This window comes from Ursus arctos, unplaced genomic scaffold, assembly GCF_023065955.2.
Source record: "Ursus arctos isolate Adak ecotype North America unplaced genomic scaffold, UrsArc2.0 scaffold_5, whole genome shotgun sequence".
Taxonomy (NCBI): Eukaryota; Metazoa; Chordata; class Mammalia; order Carnivora; family Ursidae; genus Ursus; species Ursus arctos.
The window spans coordinates 31035848-31055517 of record NW_026623067.1 but is presented as its reverse complement, the minus strand read 5'-3'; the positions used below and the strand labels follow the sequence as shown (position 1 = coordinate 31055517).

General features: G+C 37.7%; 1 protein-coding gene across 8 annotated transcripts in view; it reads right to left on the bottom strand.

Moving 5' to 3' along the window:
* RAD50 (RAD50 double strand break repair protein) overlaps positions 1–19670 on the bottom strand; it is a 212700-nt gene that overhangs the window by 58281 nt on the left and 134749 nt on the right. For all 8 annotated transcript variants that reach the window (XM_057307423.1, XM_057307426.1, XM_057307421.1 and 5 more), the window contains 3 exons: positions 7431–7582; positions 3931–4116; positions 3369–3573 (listed from right to left, as the gene is read on the bottom strand). In XM_057307423.1, the coding sequence (XP_057163406.1) occupies positions 3369–3573; positions 3931–4116; positions 7431–7582 (543 nt within the window). The remainder of the gene's footprint in view (positions 1–3368; positions 3574–3930; positions 4117–7430; positions 7583–19670) is intronic.

Genomic DNA, 19670 nt, shown 5'->3' with positions numbered 1-19670 from the left:
ACAAATCAATCAATCAATATAAGGCATCACATCACTAAGATAAAGGGTAAGAACCATATGATCATTTCAATAGACGCAGAAAAAGCATTTGACAAATACTATGTCCATTCATGATGAAAACCCTCAACGAAGTAGGTTTAGAGGAGACATACCTCAACATACTAAAGGCCATCTATGAAAAACGCACAGCTAACACCATCCTCAATGGGGAAAGACTGAGAACTGTTCCCCAAGGTCAGGAACAAAACTACTTTTATTCAACATAGTACAAGTCCTAGCCACAGCAATCAGAGAACTAAAAGAGACAAAAGACATTCAAATTGGTAAAGAAGAAGTAAAACTTTCACTATTTGCAGATGACATGATACTATGTATTATAAATATATAGTATAACATATACATACTATAGTTAACACACTATAGCATATGCACTATATATACGTATATATGTATACTATATTGTATACACATGTACTATATGTATACTATACATAGTATACATACTACATATACAGTACACATATACACACATACATATATACATATACATATATATATATATATATATATATCTATCTGGAAAGACCACCGAAAAACTGCTAGAACTGATAAACAAATTCAGTAAAATCGAGGGAGACAAAACCAATTGTATTTCTATATACCGATAACAAGCAGCGGAAAAAGAAATTAAGAAAACAATCCCATTTACAATTGCGCCAAAAATAATAAGACACCTAGGAGTAAACCTAATGAAAGAGGTGAAAGACCTGTACTCTAAAAACCATAGAATACTGATGAAAAAAAATGAAAATGACACAAAGAAGTGGGAAGACATTCCATGCCCATGGAACACACACTGCTGAAATGTCTATACTACCCAAAGCAATCTACAGATTTAATGCATTCCCGATCAAAATACCAAAAGCATTTTTCACAGAACTAGAATAAACAATTCAAAAATTTGTATGGAACCACAATTTGTATGGAAGACCCCGAATAGCCACAGCAATCTTGAAAAAGAAAAGCAAAACTGGAGACATCGCAATTCAAGACTTCAACTTGTATTATAAAGCTGTAGTGATCAAAACAGTATGGTACTGCCACAAAAATAGACACATAGATCAATAGAACAGAAGAGAAAATCCAGAAATAAACCCACAATATGGTCAATTAATCTTCGACAAAGCAGGAAAGAATATCCAAGGGGAAGAAGACTGTTCAACAAATGTTGGGAAAACTGGTCAGCTTCATGTGAAAGAATTAAACTAGACCACTTTCTTAACACCATACACAAAAATAAAATGGATTAAAGACCTAAATGTGAGACTTTAAACCATAAAAATCCTAGAAGAGAGTACAGGCAGTAATTTCTCTGACATAGGCCATAGCAACTTTTTTCTACACAGGTCCCTTCAGGGAAGGGAAACAAAAGCAAAAATAAACTATTGGGATACATCAAATAAAAAGCTTCTGCACAATGAAAGGAGCCATCAAAACTAAAAGGTAACTTACGGAATGGGAGAAGATATTTACAAATGATATATCTGATAAAGGGTTAGTATTCAAAACACATAAAGAACTGATACAACTCAACACCCAAAAAACAAATAATCCAATTTAAAAACGGGCATAAGACACGAACAGACATTTCTCCAAAGAAAACATCGAGATGGCCAACAGATTTATGAAAAGATGCTCAACATCACTGATCATCAGGGAAATGCAAATCAAAACTACAATGAGATATCATCTCACACCTGTGGGAATGCATAAAATCACAGGATGCTGGGGAGGATGTGGAGAAAAAGTAACACTTGTGCACTACTGGTGGGAATGCAAACTGATGCAGTCACTCTGGAAAACAGTATGGAGGTTCCTCAAAAATTTAAAAATAGAACTATCTTATGACCCAGCAATTGTACTACTGGGTATTACCCAGAGAATACAAGAACATGAATTTGAAGGGATACATGCACCCCTATGTTTATAGCAGCATTATTTACAATGCTAAGATAGGGAAGCAGCCCAAGTGTCCATCAACTGATGAATGAATAAAGACGTGATACATACAGACAATGGACTATTACTCAGCCATAAAAAATGAAAACTGGCCATATGCAACAACATGGATAGAACTAGACAGTACAATGCTAAGTGAAATTAAGTCAGAGAAAGACTAATTTGATTTCACTCTTATGTGGAATCTAAGAAACAAAACAAAACAAATAAGCAAAGGCAAAAAAAAAAAAAAAAGGAGACAAGGAGACATAAACTAAGAAACACTTTTTTTTAAGATTTTATTTATTTATTTGACAAAGAGAGCGAGCGAGTAAGCACAAGCAGGGGGAGAGGGAGTGGGAGAAGCAGGCTCCCCACCGAGAAGGGAGCCCGATGCGGGGCTCAATCCCAGGACCCTGGGATCATGACCTGAGTAGAAGGCAGATGCTTAACTGACTGAGCCACCCAGGCACCCCAAGAAACAGACACTTAACTACTGAAAACAAACTGATGGTTACCAGAGGGGAAGTGGGTGGGAGGATAGGTGAAATAGATAATGGTAGGATTAAGGAATACCTTTGTCATGATGACCACCAAATGATTAAAATAAAAACTTCTTAAAATAAATAAGTAAATAAACAATCAATCAATTAAAAAAAATCTATACCAGTATTTAGAGATGAGTTTTAAGAGCCAAATCAGTTAACTTTCAAATAATTTTGTAAAAAATTCTTCTATTTGAAACCTAGATAATAGCCATTTTCAAGAATACTCTTACTTATTTAGACTAGGAACACTTTAAGAGCAAGGACATCACTGTAGTTCTTCTTGTACCTGTAGCCCCAGCACAGTATACCCCGTATATCCCTCGCACACAGGAAATACTTACTAAATGTTTAGGAAATAGACATTTTTATTTATAGTCTTTATGGCCTTTCTTATAAACCACAAGAATTTAGCAAACTACTCATCTGCAAATATATCAACATGTTATGCATCAATTCCAAATTTTGTGCAATGTCAAGAACATCCTGCAAATTATAAAAATTCCCTGGAAAGATGTGTCAATTAAAAAAAAAATCTCCTTAAGAATACAGAAATGTGTAAGGTCGGGTCATTGTTCAACAACTGAAGATCTACATCAGTAACTTAGTATGATGGTATGAATTTGTTTACTCTCAAATCCAAGCTCTTTGGGCAATTCTAAGACTAACCATCCAATACAGAACTAAGATATTAATCATAACATTATATAGTGTCTAATAATTTTTTCAAGAAATATATACAACATTCAAATTTATATAAAAATAAAGGGCTTTGGGGTGCTACCACGATAAAAGGTGATCTTCTTATACAAGAAATCAAATTACCTTCAATGGATCAAGTTCGTTCTCATAGGATTTGACAATTTCCTTTGATGATGTTAACTGGGCTTCCTTATTAGTAATCTGGTCACGTATCTCACAAGCTTTTTCCTTATTTTGCTTCAAATATTTTAGTTCCGTTTGACATTCTTTTACTTTCTGACCTTGTGTCTGACGTACCTGCCGAAGTGTTTCCAAGGCTTTAATGTACCTTTGGAGATATTAAGTAAAAATCAAACTTATGTCCAAGGGAATTACAGTAGATTCAAACAATGGAATATTACATAGTTGTTAAGATGATATTTACAAAGAGTTATTAGTAACTTAGAAAATGCTTATGATATAATGGTAAATGAAGAAGTTACATATAAATTATCAACCAGGTCAATAAAGATGTATAGAATGAAAACAGAAAGGAAATACACCCAGTGGTTGCTACTGGATGACAGGTAATAACTGATGACTTTTTACTTTCAACATATTTTTTTCTTTTAAAAAAGAAGCATCCAAATCGCAACCATGGCTCAATAACTGAAAGGATTACAAAGTCTCACTAAAGGTTACAGACCTTGTTGCTGAAAAAATCTCATCAAATTTTTGCTTCAGAGCCTTTCCTTCACTTAAAGGCCAATTCGACTCTTCTTGGTGACAAAAAATGACATTATTCAGCACAGACTTGGAAACCCCAAGAGAACTTATCATCTCTCGGTCAATTTCTGCACACTTAGAGCTGAGACTGACCTTCTCACCATGCCTAGAGAAAACAAAAACAGAATTTACGTAAAAACAAAAAACAATAAAAAAACCATCCATTGGTACCTACTCTAATTGCTTAATCATGCCTTTATGCTGTACTTGTTAAAAAAAAAAAAGGAGGAGGAGGAGGAAGGAGGAGGAGGAGGAAGGAGAAGGGAGAGGAGGAGGAGGAAGGAGTAGGAGGAAGGAGTAGGAGGAGGGAGGAGGAGGAGGAGGAGGAGGAGGAAGAAGGAGGAGGAGGAGGAAGAAGGAGGAGGAGGAGGAAGAAGGAGGAGGAGGAGGAGGAAGGAGGAGGAGGAGGAGGAAGAAGGAGGAGGAGGAGGAGGAGGAGGAGGAGGAGGAGGAGAGGAAGAAGAAGAAGAAGAAGAAGAAAAAAAAGAAGTCCCCTCATCCATCCCATTACAATAGATTCCTCATGGTAAAAAGTTTAACTCTTAAATGATTCAGCAGTTCAATGATGAAAAAGTATACAAAACAGGTCAGGACAGGAAATAATGGCAGAATCAATTTTTTTACATGTTTGACTTCTAAATACAGTAATTTAAAATACTTATAGAAAATAAACAGAGGAAACTATCTTCCATTCCCAGAATTTAAAAATAAGAAAAATAAGAGACTTAGAAGAATAAAAGAGGATGATCCACAGGAGGCCGGCAACAGTGCCTTAAACAAAGACATCTAGAGACCGTACTGTTTAGACAGGGACTGCTCAGTGACAGAGCCACCGTAAAAAGAGAACAAAAGGCAAACTTTAGTGATGCTCATCTAAGCAAATCCAAGGAGGACTCTGAGTCAGTAGACCCCAACTTCTAAGGTCACACTGACAAAGCGATCTAACAGAGAGAAGTGTCTTAGGATCTTTTAAAAGCCAAGTTCCCCCCAAAAAATAAAAATAAAAAATAAAGAAAAGATGAGTTCCCTACATCATTATACCTAGGGCCAGGAGCATCCCTGCCCTTGGATTCCAAGCGATCCCTCAGTATCTTTCATAAGAAGGACAAATTCAACATTTTCTTTCCTATCTTCTGTGCAGTATCTGTTAATAACTAGATTAGGTAGGCAAAGCATTGTCTGTCTTTACTGTCATTTATATAGTCCAATGTATGTTTTTTGAAAATACTACACCGAACACACTGAGAACATTTTGTAGGGGGACAGAATGGACACAGACCAGGAGGTTATCACATTAGACCAGGGAAAGATGGTAGCTTGAACTAGAATGGTCAATGCACAGATAGAAAGACTCAACAGACATTTCAGTTAAATCCACAGGACCTGGTAATGAAATGAGTATAGAGGGCAAGGAGGTGTCAAGATAGAGGTTATTGTGTCACTGGATGGACGGGAGTGCCATTCACTGCGATGAGGAGCACTGCAAGAGTATCAGGTTGTGGGAAGTTTTTCAGGAGTCAAGGGGAAAGACTCATGAGGTTGGTTTTGAACATGTTGAATCTGAGGTGTCTTCGAAAGAGCTGGAAGAACATGAGAAAGGCAGTTGTGTACGTGGGTCTAGAAACAAAGGTCTGGAGACCTAAATCTCTGAGTCACCTTTGAATACACAGTAATTTGAGTAATGGATATGGATGAGATTAACTAGGAAGAGAATACAGAGCAAAAATAGGAGAGGATCTAGGAGCCTGTCGAACTCCTACCTTTACTGGCTGGGTAGGATATGGCTGTGAAGAAGAGAAAGAACAGTGTCATGTTACGGAAGTCTACTGAAGATTTTCATGAAGTTATTAACAGCTACCATTTACTGAATTACAGTGCACAGAACAATGGCCCTTCAAAGATACTTCTAATCCCTGGAATTTGTGAATCTGTTGGGTTACACAGCAGAAAAATGATTATAGATGGAGTTAAGGTTGCTTATCATCTGGATCCTAAATAGAGGGATTACCCTGGATTATTTTGGTGGGCTAACACAATCACAAGGGTCCTTAGGCGGGGAAAGGGAGGCAGAAGAGGAGGTCAGAGTGATGTACTGTGGGAAAGACTCTGCCCACTACTGCTGCCTTTGAAGATGAAGGAGGGCCATGAGCCAAGGAATGTGGGTGGGGTATAAAAGACAGAATGGGCACGGAAACAGATCTTCCCCAGAGCCTCCAGAAAGGAACACAGCCCTGCCAACATCTTGATTTTAAGCCAGTGAGACCCGATTCAGACCCATAAACTACAGAACTATAAGATAATAAATGTGTACTGTTTTAAACCACTAAGTTTGTGGTTTGTTTTGCAGTCATAGAAAACTAATACGTAAGCTCTTACTACCTGTTCAGCATTTTATATGCATTAGCTCAATCCTTAAAACATCTAAGATATATATATATATATATAGTAATAAATACTGAATCCCTATTTTACAAATGAAAAAAAACCACACAGGCTTGCTATGAGATCTATTTTGTAAAGCAAAAGCATTATCCTAATTAACACAGAGGGTACCTGTGACCTTAGCTGGAGCCCTTTCAGTAGAGGAATGGGGATGGAGGAGGAGTGAGGAGGAAGAATAGTAAAGGAGATAGTATCAACAACTCTTCTTGAGAAGACTGGCTGGAAAGGGGAAGATGGAGACAGACAGTAACTGGCATGGACTGAAACCCAAGGGGTGCGGGAGAGACCGGAGTGTGTTTAAATTCCAAGGAAACAAACCTGCTTGAGGAGCCAGTAGCTAATATACTGCCTCTAGCACATAGTAGGTGCTAAACGTTATTAATTAAAGGAATTATTTCTTCATTAGTCGAACAAATAAATAAGCAAGTAAAAGGGAGGGGTAAGGGGACAGTTAAGTAATGTGCTCAACAAGGATAAAACCTTGAAGCCAGGACAGGCTAATTCCAAAATCCATACCCATTACAAGATGATACCTGCCTCTAATAAAGGTAACAGGGACAAATTATCTCTTTCCTATTTGTATGCTTCTCATCTCACCCACTCCTACACATGACACTAGCATTTTTCATCCATTCAATCTATATTTGAGTGATTGTGTATCTTCAATTGAGCAATAAATTACTCAAAGGAATGTAGCATTATCACTAAACCTTCAATGGGATTATTCTGTTTAAGTGATAAATAGATCAAACAACAAATGTTCATAGTGGATGAAGATATACACGTGTAGGGGCAGGGAGTACACGGGAACTCTACTTTCTGCTCAGTTTTGCTGAGAACCTAAATCTGCTCTAAAAAAATAAAGTCTGTTTAAAAAAATTAATGTCCCCCTAAAATAATGGGAAAAAACCCATTAGGTTCTTATGAACCTAAATGACTGAAAATGAATAGATATTCAAATATAAAATAAACACCTACTTTGTTCTAGTAATGACTCCTTCCAGGGTTTTAAATTCTGTCTTTTTGCTTTTCTGAGTACACACCATAGATCTCTGTACAGCTGTAAGTTCTCCATTGACATCACGAAACTGCAGGCGGATCTGGGCTCTAACATCTGTTTCTTGAGCAACCTTTGAAGGTGAATGGAGAAAATTATGCCACCTAAGTACCAGAGCATTAGTTCTAAAAGAAAAGACAAGCAATCTTACCAAAAATGAGAACAAAAAAGAAAAACTTAAAACATCCAAAATGAGTGACATTTTTACTTGCTATTCAATATATAGGAGGAAAAGAATACTCTTTAATTGACTTACTAAAATTATTTTCTACCCGTTATTCAGTATCATTAGGAGATCAGGTATGTAGATTTTTCAAATAAATAAATTTTACCTTCTTAAGTATCAAAAGTGTTTTCCAAAAGATTTTTTAAAACATACACATGCCCACAGAAAAGGAAAAATGCAGTATACAAAACTTTTCTCCCTGAACCACTTGAGATTAAGCTGCTGATTTGATGCCCCATCAAGATTTCCTACAAAACAGGGACACTGCCAAACGCAAAAATCAGGAAATTTAGAATCATGGTCCCCAGATTCAAGTTTTGCCAATTGTTCCAATATGTCCTTTACAACAAACGGATCTAGGTCAGAATTATATATTGCATTACACACTGTATATTGTTGTCATGCCTCTAGTTTCTTTCAGTCTGGGACTGTTCCTCAGATTTTCCTTGACTTTAATGATGGATAACTCTGAAAATTAGAAAACATTATTTTACAGACTATCTCCCAAAATTTGGGTTTGTCTAGTATTTCCTCATGAATCAGAATCAGATTATGCACCTTTGGCAGGAATATTACAGAAGTGATGTGTATTCCTTTCTTTGCATCTTGTCAAATGGGACATGATTTCAATTTATCCTCCTTCTGGGATAATGGTGGTATCTGCCACACTTCTCTACCATAAAGTTATTTCTTATACTTTGCTATTAATATATATTTGGGGGAGAGATACATCGAGACCATGTTAATATCTCATACTTCATCAAACCTTCTTCCACTAGTTTTAGTATCTATTAATGTTTCTTACCTGAATGAACCATCTCTATGATAGCTAACAAATAGTAATTTTCTAGTTCCATTGTTTTTCCTTCATTTATTTGTTAAGATTCTACTATAAGGAAGGGCTTTGTTTTTCCCCCATTATTTATTTTCATTTAAAAAATATCATTATAGACTCCTACATTCCTCACTTGAACTCCAATTCCCAACCAGGAGGCTACAGTTAGCTTCTGTGGATGCCTTCCTCCCTCAGCTTCACCAACTGGCTTTTGTACTGAATTAACTAGGGATGAAGGAAGGTGCTGAGTTTTTACCATGAATATTGAATTTATTTTGTTTTTAAAGATATGTTTTAGAGAGCAAGCACAGGCACAAGTGGGCAGAGGAGCAGAGGGAGAGAATCTTCAAGCAGACTCCCCACTGAATGGGGAGCCCACCGTGCGGCTAGATCTCATGACTCGTGACATCATGACCTGAGCAGAAACCGAGTCAAATGCTCAATGGACTGAGCCACCCAGGCACCTCATGAATTTAAATGTTTTTGCATTTACTGATGCTCATATGATTTTTCTCCTTTATTCTGTTAATGTGGCAAATTATACTGATTGGTTTTCAAATGTTAAACAATCCTTGCATTCCTGAGATAAACCCAACTTATTTTACTCATGGTGTATTATCTCTATCGGCATATTAATGAATTTGGTTGGTTACCATTTTCCTACGGATTTTTGCATTTTTGTTCATCAGACGTATCAACCTGTAGTTCTCCTGTAACGTCTTTCTCTAGTTTTGGTATCAGGGTAATGTTAGCCTCATAAAATGAGTTGGGACATACCTCCTCTGCCTCTCTTTTCTGCAAGAGTTTGTGTAGAACTGACATTATTTCTTCCTAAAATGTCTGGTAGAATTCAGGGATATCATCAGGACCTAAAGTTCTCATCATGAGGTTTTTAACTGTCAATTTCTTCAACAGGTATATTTTTTCTTGGGTGACCTTTAATGGCTGGTGTCCTCAACAGAATTTGTCAGTTTCATCTAAGTTGAATTTATTGGCATAAAGTTGCTAAGAATATTGTCTTGTTACCTATACAATGCCTGTAGGATATGCAGTGATGTTGCCTCTTTTACTCCGAATATTGATAATTTGTCTTCTTTTTCTTGATCATGTTGCTTAGAGGTTTATTAACTTTATTGACTTTTTTTTTTTTTTAAAGAACTAGCTTCTGGTTTCACTGGTTTTCTCTGTTGTCCTTATATTCTATTTCACTTATTTTTGCTCTTATCGTTATTTAATTTCTCCCCTTTGCCTATTTTGAGTTTAAATAGCTCGTCTTTTTCAAGCTTAAGATAGAAGCTCTCAGGTAATTACTTTTAGATATTTTTTCTAATGCTTGATTCTATAAATTTCTAAGCATTATTTAGCTACATCCCATAAATTCTTCTATTTTTATTTGACGTATTTTCTAATTTCCCTTGTGCTCTCTTAATCCATGGGTTATTTAGAAGTGTGCTACTTAATTTTCAAATATTAGAGATTTTCCAGTTAGTTTTGTTGCGATTTCTAGTTCACTTCTAGTGTAGTCAGAGAACACACTGTATGACTTCAATCCTTTAACTTACTTACACTTATTTATGGTCCAGAATATCTGTGAATGTTCCATGTGTGTTGAAAATAAAGTATAGTCAGTTGTTCATTGGTGGATCCTATAAATGTCAGTTAGGTTAATTTGGTTAACAGTATTAAAATTTTCCATATCCTTACTGATATTTTGCCTCCTTTTCTGGTTTTTCTACCAGGAAGGGTGTTGAGATCTACTATAGCTGTATATTTGTTTATTTCTCCTTTTGTTTCCATAGATTCTTGTATCTTCTATATTGAAGCTTCATACATTTAGAATTGTTGTATCCTCTTGGTGAACTGAACCCATAACTTTACGATCATAAAATTTGTCTTTTTACCCCACTAAAATTACTGATTCTGAACTATATGGTCTAATATAAATACAGCCACTTCAGTTTTGTTGTTTTGGTTCTTTAGATTATTTATTTATTTATTTGAGAGAGAGAGAAAGAGGGAGAGAATGCACAAGCAGGGGGAAGAGCAGAGGCAGAGGGAGAGGCAGACTTCCTGCTGAGCAGGGAGCCTGATGCAGGGCTCGATCATGACCTGAGCCGAAGGCAGATGCTTAACCAACTAAGCCACCCAGGTGCCTCTTGCCACTTCAGTTTTCTTATTAGTTGGCATATTTTAGTTTTTTCCATCTGTTTACTTTTAACCTATCTGTACTGTATTTAAAAACACTATTATTCCTTTTACTTTATTTGGGTCTTTTTTGTTTTAATCTTTCATTTTTCTCATGATGCTTATGTTTTCCTTTACATCTTTCTACACATTTATAAGATTTGTAATGTTTTAAGGCTGTCTGCTAATTCTATTATCTCTTTCATTTTGGATCTGATTCTATGACTGAATTTTCTCCTGGTTATGGGTTCCCTGCTTCTTTGCATGGCTGGACATTTTTTACTGTGAATTTTACATTGTTGAATAAAGAATTTTGTTTTACTCCTTTAATGAGTATTGAACTTTGTGCAAGCATGCAGTTGAGTTTTCAAAGTTTGATCCTTATGAGACTTTGTTTTTAAAGATTGTAAAGGGGGATCTAGAGCAACTTTTACTCTAAGACTAATTTAGTATCATTTCCCCTAACCTCGAGAAACTCCTTTTAACATTTCTTTAACATGGTACAAGCATGCTGATGAACAAATAACTGTCATTCCTAAAAAAAAAAAAAAAAAAAAAAAAAAAAAAATCTGAAAATGTACTCCATCACATCTTTATTTTTTGAAGGCTATTTCTGATGGATATAGAATTTTAAACTGAATTTTATTCTCCAGCACCTATCTCCTGGCTTGGATGACTTTTGATGACAAGTCAGTCATCACTGTTTTTCTCCTCTGCATAATGTTTTACTTTTTGCTCAGTCTGCTAAAATTTTCTTTTTATCTTTGGTTTTCAGCAGTTCAAATATAATCCACAACATAAATGTGTTTATGCTATTTGTGATGTGTTGAGTTTCTTGGGTCTCTTTTTGTTTTCTCTGTTAAGATTGTTCTCTACACATATGGCCATCTTTTCCTTTCAATTGTCGAACTTGTGTATCCTTGTCTGCTAATTCCAATATCTGTTACCTCTAGATCTGTTTCTATGCACTTTTTTTCTTCCAGTTATGGATCACATTTGCTTCTTCATATAGCCACTATTTTTTAAAAATTTATATCTTAGACTCTTGGACACTGTAGATGCTACACTGAGAGTCTGGACTGTGTCAACTTCCTTTAAAAAGTGCTGAGTTTTGTTTTAGCAAGCAGTTAATTTATTGGAAACACACCCTGATTCTGTCAAAGCTTATTTTAGATTTGTTAGGATGGCCCTTCTGAGGTCTCAAAACAATGCTAGGGTTCCAGAAGGCCTCCCTACTCTGGCATATCAAAACTCAAATGTCACCTAGCAGTGTGTAACCTCTAGAATGTCCATTCAGCTCACAGTCCCACTCCGCTACCCCACTAGCTGTTCTCTGCTAGTCCTCACTGAATCTTGTCCTGGACACACGTAGCTTAGTATCTAGCCAAAGATTCAACAGTCCCTTACATTGATTTCTGGTGCCCATCTCTGCAAAGCAACCCACTCCTGTATCTTTCCCACAATTTTCAGCCACCTCAGTAAACCCACACTTCTACCTCTGTTTCATCTACCTAGCAATACCACTATTCTCTGTTGGGTTCTAATTCCATGTGCAGAAAGCTAGAATGAATGTGTAGTCACATCACATATTTCTCTGTTCTCAAGATCACAGCCCTGCATCATCTGTTGTCCAATACCTAAAAACAGCTGCTTCAATTATTTGTTTCAGTTTTGTAGTTGTTTATCTTGGAAACCAAAGTTTACTACTTACTACTCTATCACCAAAACACAAGTCCTGAAACCTGCATTTTTTTTTTAGTCACAGACTGTCTTTTGTTGGCCTTTTAATAACTTTTTGGGATAGATCTAACTTTGATATTAATTCATCAAATCATTCAAAAATGATGAAGCAGAAATTTATTAAGCACTTAGAACTTCCATGTGTTGTTTTGGTTTGGAAACAAAGGAAAGTTTTTCCTTTGAAGTATGGAAGACAGGTTAAATAGAAGAGCAGAAAAGGTGTGTTAAACATCATCTTAAGAGATATACAAGATGCTCTGGGAACACAAAGTAGGGGCATCTACTCTACCTAGGAGAGTTCTGGGAAGGTTTTCTAGAGGAAGTGAATGTTTAAACTGAGAACTGCCAGATGGGCAGGAGTTAGCCAGATGAAAAGATCTGAGTCACTGAATAAAAGTAATTTCAGAAAGTATGGTGCAGAAAGTAAGGGAAAGGGGAGTAAAGACAGGACACGGCTCCAAAATTAAGAGCCTTCTGAAAGGGCTTTGGAGCTAAGGCAATGGAAAGTCACTGAGGGGATTAATCCAGGGTAAATGCATGTAGTAGATATGCATTTTAGATGAATCACTTTGCCTTCACGATAAACAAACTGCACTGAGGCAAGACAGGAGGTAGGGAGTAATCCAGGAGAAACAGGAAGACAGCCTGCATAACAGCTTCAGAACTGAGGAGGGAGTTGTCGCTGGACTGGCTGCTCACAAGATGCAGGATTTAAAATTAATATATAGAAATCCGCTGCATTTCTATACATTAACAAAGTAGAAAAAAGAAAAATTGAGAAAACAATCCCATTTACAATTGCACCAAAAGGAATAAAATGCCCAAGAATAAACTTAACCAAGGAGGAGAAAGACCTATACTCTAAAAACTGGAAGACGATGATGAAAGAAATTGAAGATGATACTAACAGAAAGATATGCCATGCTCATGGATTGGAAGAATACTGTTAAAATGTCCATACTACCCAAAGCAATGCAAAGATTCAACGCAATCCCTATTAAAATACCAACAGCATTTTTCACAGAACTAGAACACGTAGTCCTAAAATCTGTATGTAATCACACACAGAAGACCCTGAAAAGCCAAAGCAATCTCAGAAAGAACAACAAAGCTGGAGGTATCACAACCCCAAATTTCAAGAAATACTACAAAGCTGTAGTAATCAAACAGGATGGTACCGATACAAAGATAGACACACAGATCAAAAGAACAGAATAGAAAGCCCAGAAATAAACCAATGCTTATATGGTCAATTAATCCACAACAAAGGAGACAAGAATATACAATAGAGAAAAAACAGTTTCATCAATAAATGGTGCTAGGAAAACTGGACAGTTACATATGAAGCAATGAAACTGGAGCACTTACTTTAACCATACACAAAAATGAACTCAAAATGGATTAAAGTCCTAAATGTGAGACGTGAAACCATAAAACTCCCTAAAAGAAAACACAGTAATCTGGAGGACATCACCCCAGCAATATATTTATGAATATGTCTCTCCTCAGGTAAAAGAAAGAAAAGCAAAAATAAACTAATGGGATTATACCAAAATAAAAAGCTTTTGTACAGGCAAGTAAACTATCAAAAAAAACAAAAAGGCAACCTAATGAATGGAAGACAGTATTTACAAATGATATATCTGATAAGAAGTTAGTATCCAAAAAAAACCCCAAAAACCAAAAACAAAAACAAAACAAACAAACAAAAAAAACCAAAGAACACCTCATTCAACTCAACACCAAAAAACCAAATAATTGGATTAAAAATACCAGAGGAGCGGAATAGACAGATATTTTCCCAAAGACACACAGATGGCCAAAAGACACATGAAAAAATGCTCGACATTACATCATCTGGGAAATGCAAATTAAAACCACAAAGAGACATTACTTCACTCCAGTCCGAATGGCTAATATCAAAAATGCAAGAAATAGTTAAGTGTTGGTGAGGATATGGAGAAAAGCGAACCCTCATGCACTGCTGGTAGAAATGTAACTTGGCGCAACCATTGTGGAAAACAGTATGGAGGTTCCTTAAATACTAAAAACAGAAATATTACACATGAAATAAGTCAGAGAAAGACAAATACTGTACAATTTCACGTATACATGGAATCTAAAAAGCCAGTTAAAAAAAAGAACAAACAGAAGAAGACTCACAAGTATAGAGAACTGGTGGTTGCCGGAGGGCAGGGGAGTAGGGGAAGGGGTGACATAGATCAAGAGGATTAAGAGGTACGAGCTTCCAAAATAAGTAAGTCACAGAGATGAAAAGTACAGCATAGAGAATAGCTCAAAAATACTGCAATAACAGGGACACCTGGGAGGCTCAGCCAGTTAAGCGTCTGCCTTCGGCTCAGGTCATGATCCCAGGGTCCTGGGATCAAGTCCCTCATCGGGCTCCCTGCTCAGCCGGAAGCCTGCTTCTCCCTCTGCCTGACGCTCCCCGTTTGTGCGTGCTCTCTGACAAATAAATAAAATCTTAAAAAAAAATAATTCTGCAATAACATTTTAGCATGACGACACATGTTAACTAAAGTTATAGTGGTAAGCACTGTGCAATGTACAGAACTACTGAATTACTATGTTGTGCATCTGAAACTAATGTAACACTAAACAACTAAAACTGTAGAACTGAAACAAAAAAACAAAAAAAGGAGCTGCCTCTTAGGATATAGATGTCTCACTGAGGAAATGGCAAGATATTGATATTCACCTATGAAAGGAAAATAGTTGCTGAGGTTTTAATCCACTGTAGTTAAAGGAATTATGCATCTATGTCCTAGAAAATGAGTTAATTTGTTTAAACATTCCCTACCAGCAAGTCAAATAAACATTCATTCTCCATGGCATCTACCTTTCTAGGACTTACCTACCAGGCAGGTATCAAATTACTAAGTAGAATTTAACCAAAGGGTATCTTGTAGCATTGCAATCACGATATTGTTGGTGAGCATACTGAGGAAGAGTCTCTTCAAAAGGAGTAATTTAGGGGACACCTGGGTGGCTCAATCCATTAAAACATATGCCTTCAGCTCAGGTCAGGATCCCAGGGTCCTGGGATCGAGTCCTGCTTCGGGCTCCCTGCTCAGTGGGGAGCCTGCTTCTCCCCTGGCTTGTGCTCATGCTCTCTCTGTCTCTCTCTCCCTCTCTCCCACTCTCCCCCTCTCTGACAAATAAAATCTTGGGGGAAAAAAAAGGACTAATTTAAATTTTTTTAAGACAACAAAATAAATACTACACTTTAGAACAAAAGAATAAAAGAATAAAGAATAAAACAATAAAATAATTTCTAGCCAAAGAATAAAACAATAAAATAATTTAAGCCCTTCCCTTTCCACACAATCTAGTTGGAAAACCATCAGATAGGGTAGAGGAAGGTATGTATTCATGCCGGCTGAAGGTGGGGGGGCAAGGCAACTCAGCCTAGAGCAGGATAACTGCGTAGGCTGAGAAAGGTGTCCACGTGAGCAGACAGCTTGCCACAGGGTTTCAATAGTCCAAGGGTGTCCAAGTTCAAACAGGATGAAAAGGGCATCTGTAAGTAGGGAAGAGCCAGCTCAAGGGGAAGAGGGTGTCCACACTGGGGGAAAACATAATGCGGGAATTTCAGAGGCTGACAATGTTAAGGAGGGGATCCACAAGAAGTAAAGTAGGCTGGGGTAACTGAGATTCCAGATGAAAGAGGCCATCCCTACAAGAGTCCACCTAGTAAACATTATCAGAGACTGAGAAGGGTGAGTAAGATACCCACTGAGGGTAGTGGGGAGGTGGTCTACCATGGGAAGTCAAAGCAGGATGGGAAACCATCCATGGGAGGGGACCAGCATGAGGAGTCAGAGCCCAAGCAGGGTGAAGAGGGCTTTCACATGGGGAAGGATCAGTCAAGCATGGGGTGTTGGGAGCCCTAATATAGTGATGGGAGATTCATTACAAACACAGGGATTGATCAAATAAGTAAATGCATTAAGAATATAATCAATTCCTTGCTTCTCACTGTCTTCACTCTATTTACCAGGCAATGGATTAAATTCTACCTTCCAATTTACTCAGCCCTTGATGAAATCCAACTTTCCAACTTGCTCAGTGCTCACCATTGAGCCGCTGAACTAGACAGAAGAATCACAACCATGATGACTGGTCTTCTTACAAACTTTCACCCACAAACCTCAAGTGACCCAATGACACCATAATGTAACCCTCTAATACTTCTAATCAACTTACCTCTGAGCTAAAAACTACTTCACACATTTTCAAGCCTCTATAAACTTCTCCCACACTCAGCCAACGATTTCACTTTTTTCCACGGAGAATATAGCAACAATCTAAAGACAACTGATTTATTCTCTCACCTCTAAATTTAATAATTATAAGCTGTGCCTGCCATCCTCTTACAAAAAACAGGGTATACTCCTATTAACTCCTTCAGTCAAGCAATGGATCCTATCTCTTCTTGCCTACTCCAGGATTTAACTCGGCAATTATCCCTTCTCCTGCATCAATTTTTTCCTCTGTCCAGTGTCATTTCTATTAGTCTACAAATGCTCTATTCCATATAGATGCTTTATCCCATATTTATCCCACATGAGTTAAATCCTATAGTGCTTAAAAACACAAATACGGGAGCAATATGTGATAAACAGCTGCAGAAATAAGCAATGGTTAATTTACAGTATCAACCAGAAGCCAATCAAAACTGATGAGATGCAGACAGCAGCGTTGAGATTTTGAGGGCTCAGGTCAACTGAAGAGATGTGAACGAGGTCAGAGAATTAATGGGAAGGACTGAGAAAGGGGGAAGGTAGGCAAATGGAACAATATGGAAATCAAAGTTCCTAAGAAGAGAGAAATAACTGAACACAGGTAAGAAAGACTGGTGAGGAGGAGCAGCCAAAAAACAGGTGTTAAGACAAGGTAAACAGTATTAGGTGCAGGGACAAAATAAAGCAAAGACAAGAGAAGCTGAATATGTAAGATGAACTGAAATGATGAGAAGAACAGAGCAGGGATGGGAAAATCGAGGGCATGTGGGCAACTCAGGTGAGGAGAATAACTCAAGAGAGAAGAGCTGATGAACAAAACTGTGGGTGGGAGTTCAGAACTGGGAAATGAGAACACGTGAAAGCGGGTAGTTAAGTGAGGAAAACTTAACGACCAAGGCCAGAAGAACCAGAGGACATGAGCACATAGCTGAGAAAAACATCTCTAGAAAGAAGCATTTGGAAAGGGGAATGGGTGACTGAGACTGTCAGAGATGCTAGAGCATCAATCAACATAGAAACATCCAGAAGAACAAAAATAAGACACAACAAAATCAGAATAATAGTCAACAAAACTCTCCTTGATCCCACAAACTTTTCAGCTACCTTCTTCTTTCCACTCAAAGCAAACTCACAAAAAACTGTTTCCCTTTCTTAACTCCCGTTTTCCCACATTACTGAAACTGGTTGTCAAGATGGCCAACGGCCTCCACATAGCCCGACATTCCTTACTTGAGCTATCAACATATTTGACCCAGCCAACACCTCCTTCGTGTTAACACTTCCTCTTCTTTTCTTCCAAGACCCCACTCTCTCAGTTTTCCCTACTTTACCCCTTATTCTTTTAGCATCTTTTGCAGGTGCCTCCTCCTTGTCCCTATTTCTACCTGCTAATGTGGCTCTAGGTTAAGATTTTCAATCTCGGGACACCTGGGTGGCTCAGTCAGTTAAGCGTCTGCCTTCGGCTCAGGTCATGATCCTGGGGTCCTGGGATCGAGTTCCGCATCAGGCTCCCTGCTCAGTGGGGAGCCTGCTTCTCCCTCTGCCTGCCACTCCCCATGCTTGTGCTCTCTCGCTCTCTCAAATAAATAAATAAAATCTTAAAAAAAAAAAAATCTTACATCTCTTCTCTATATTCGCACCTCATGTGATCCCATCAGGCTTTAAAACAAATTACAGATAACTAACTGTATACATCAATGATTCCTAATTTTCTTTCTCTAGCTCGAAACTCTCCCCTGGACATAGTATTTGCCTACTGGACATTTTGGTTATCTCACACCCCAAATTTACATGTTTAAACCAGAGCCACCCAAATTTCCTTTTCCAGAGTTTCCTCATTATGATAAACGGTGATACTACCTTATCTGGTTTTTCAAGTCAAAAAACTTGAGAGTTCTGTTTGATGCTTCTACTTCTCTCATACACCATTATCCAAATCATCAACTCATCTGTTGGTACTACCTTTAAAATGCATCCCAAATCCAAGCGGTTCTCAGCATTTCTACCATTACCACCTTAATCAAAACACCAATATATCTCACCCGGGTTATCATGAAATCACCTTTATTAGCCTCCACCCTTCTACCCTTACCACCTATAGTCTTCTCTCAGCTGCCAGACTGATTGCTTTAAAATACCATGCCCTTCTGCATTCTTTCTTTCAAAAGATTCCTATTTAAATGAGAACAGAGGGGCGCCTGGGTGGCACAGCGGTTAAGCGTCTGCCTTCGGCTCAGGGCGTGATCCCGGCGTTCTGGGATCGAGCCCCACATCAGGCTTCTCCGCTAGAAGCCTGCTTCTTCCTCTCCCACTCCGCCTGCTTGTGTTCCCTCTCTCACTGGCTGTCTCTATCTCTGTCGAATAAATAAATAAAATCTTTAAAAAAAAAAAATAAAAAAAAAAAATAAAAAAAATAAATGAGAACAGAACCCAAGGGCTTGCAGAACCTGGTCCTATCTCTCTGATTTAATTTTCTACCAGTCATCTCCTTGCCACTTTGCTGCTCCTTGTGATTTCTTCAACACATCAAACATGCACCTACTTCAGGGACTTTGTACTTAGTACTAACACTAACTGGAATGTTACTCCCACAGACTGTGAACAACTCTTCTCTCTAGAATGAATGTTTAAAAGGTAACTCCGGTTGCCGTGTGGAAGACAGAACTTCAAGAATGAGGGCAGGAAAACCAGTTTGGAGACTATCAGAATAACTTAAAGGGAAGAGGAAGGTGGCTTAGACTGGGAGAGGAGCAGCAAAGATGGAATAAAGGGACAAATTCTAGACATATTTTAATGCAATGGATGAGCCTTACCCTGGGAGAACCACCTTCATGAAACTCTCCCCTATTTGCCTACTGGACATTTTGGATGTCCACCCCCCCCCAGACTCAGACGATTTATTTTACTGAAC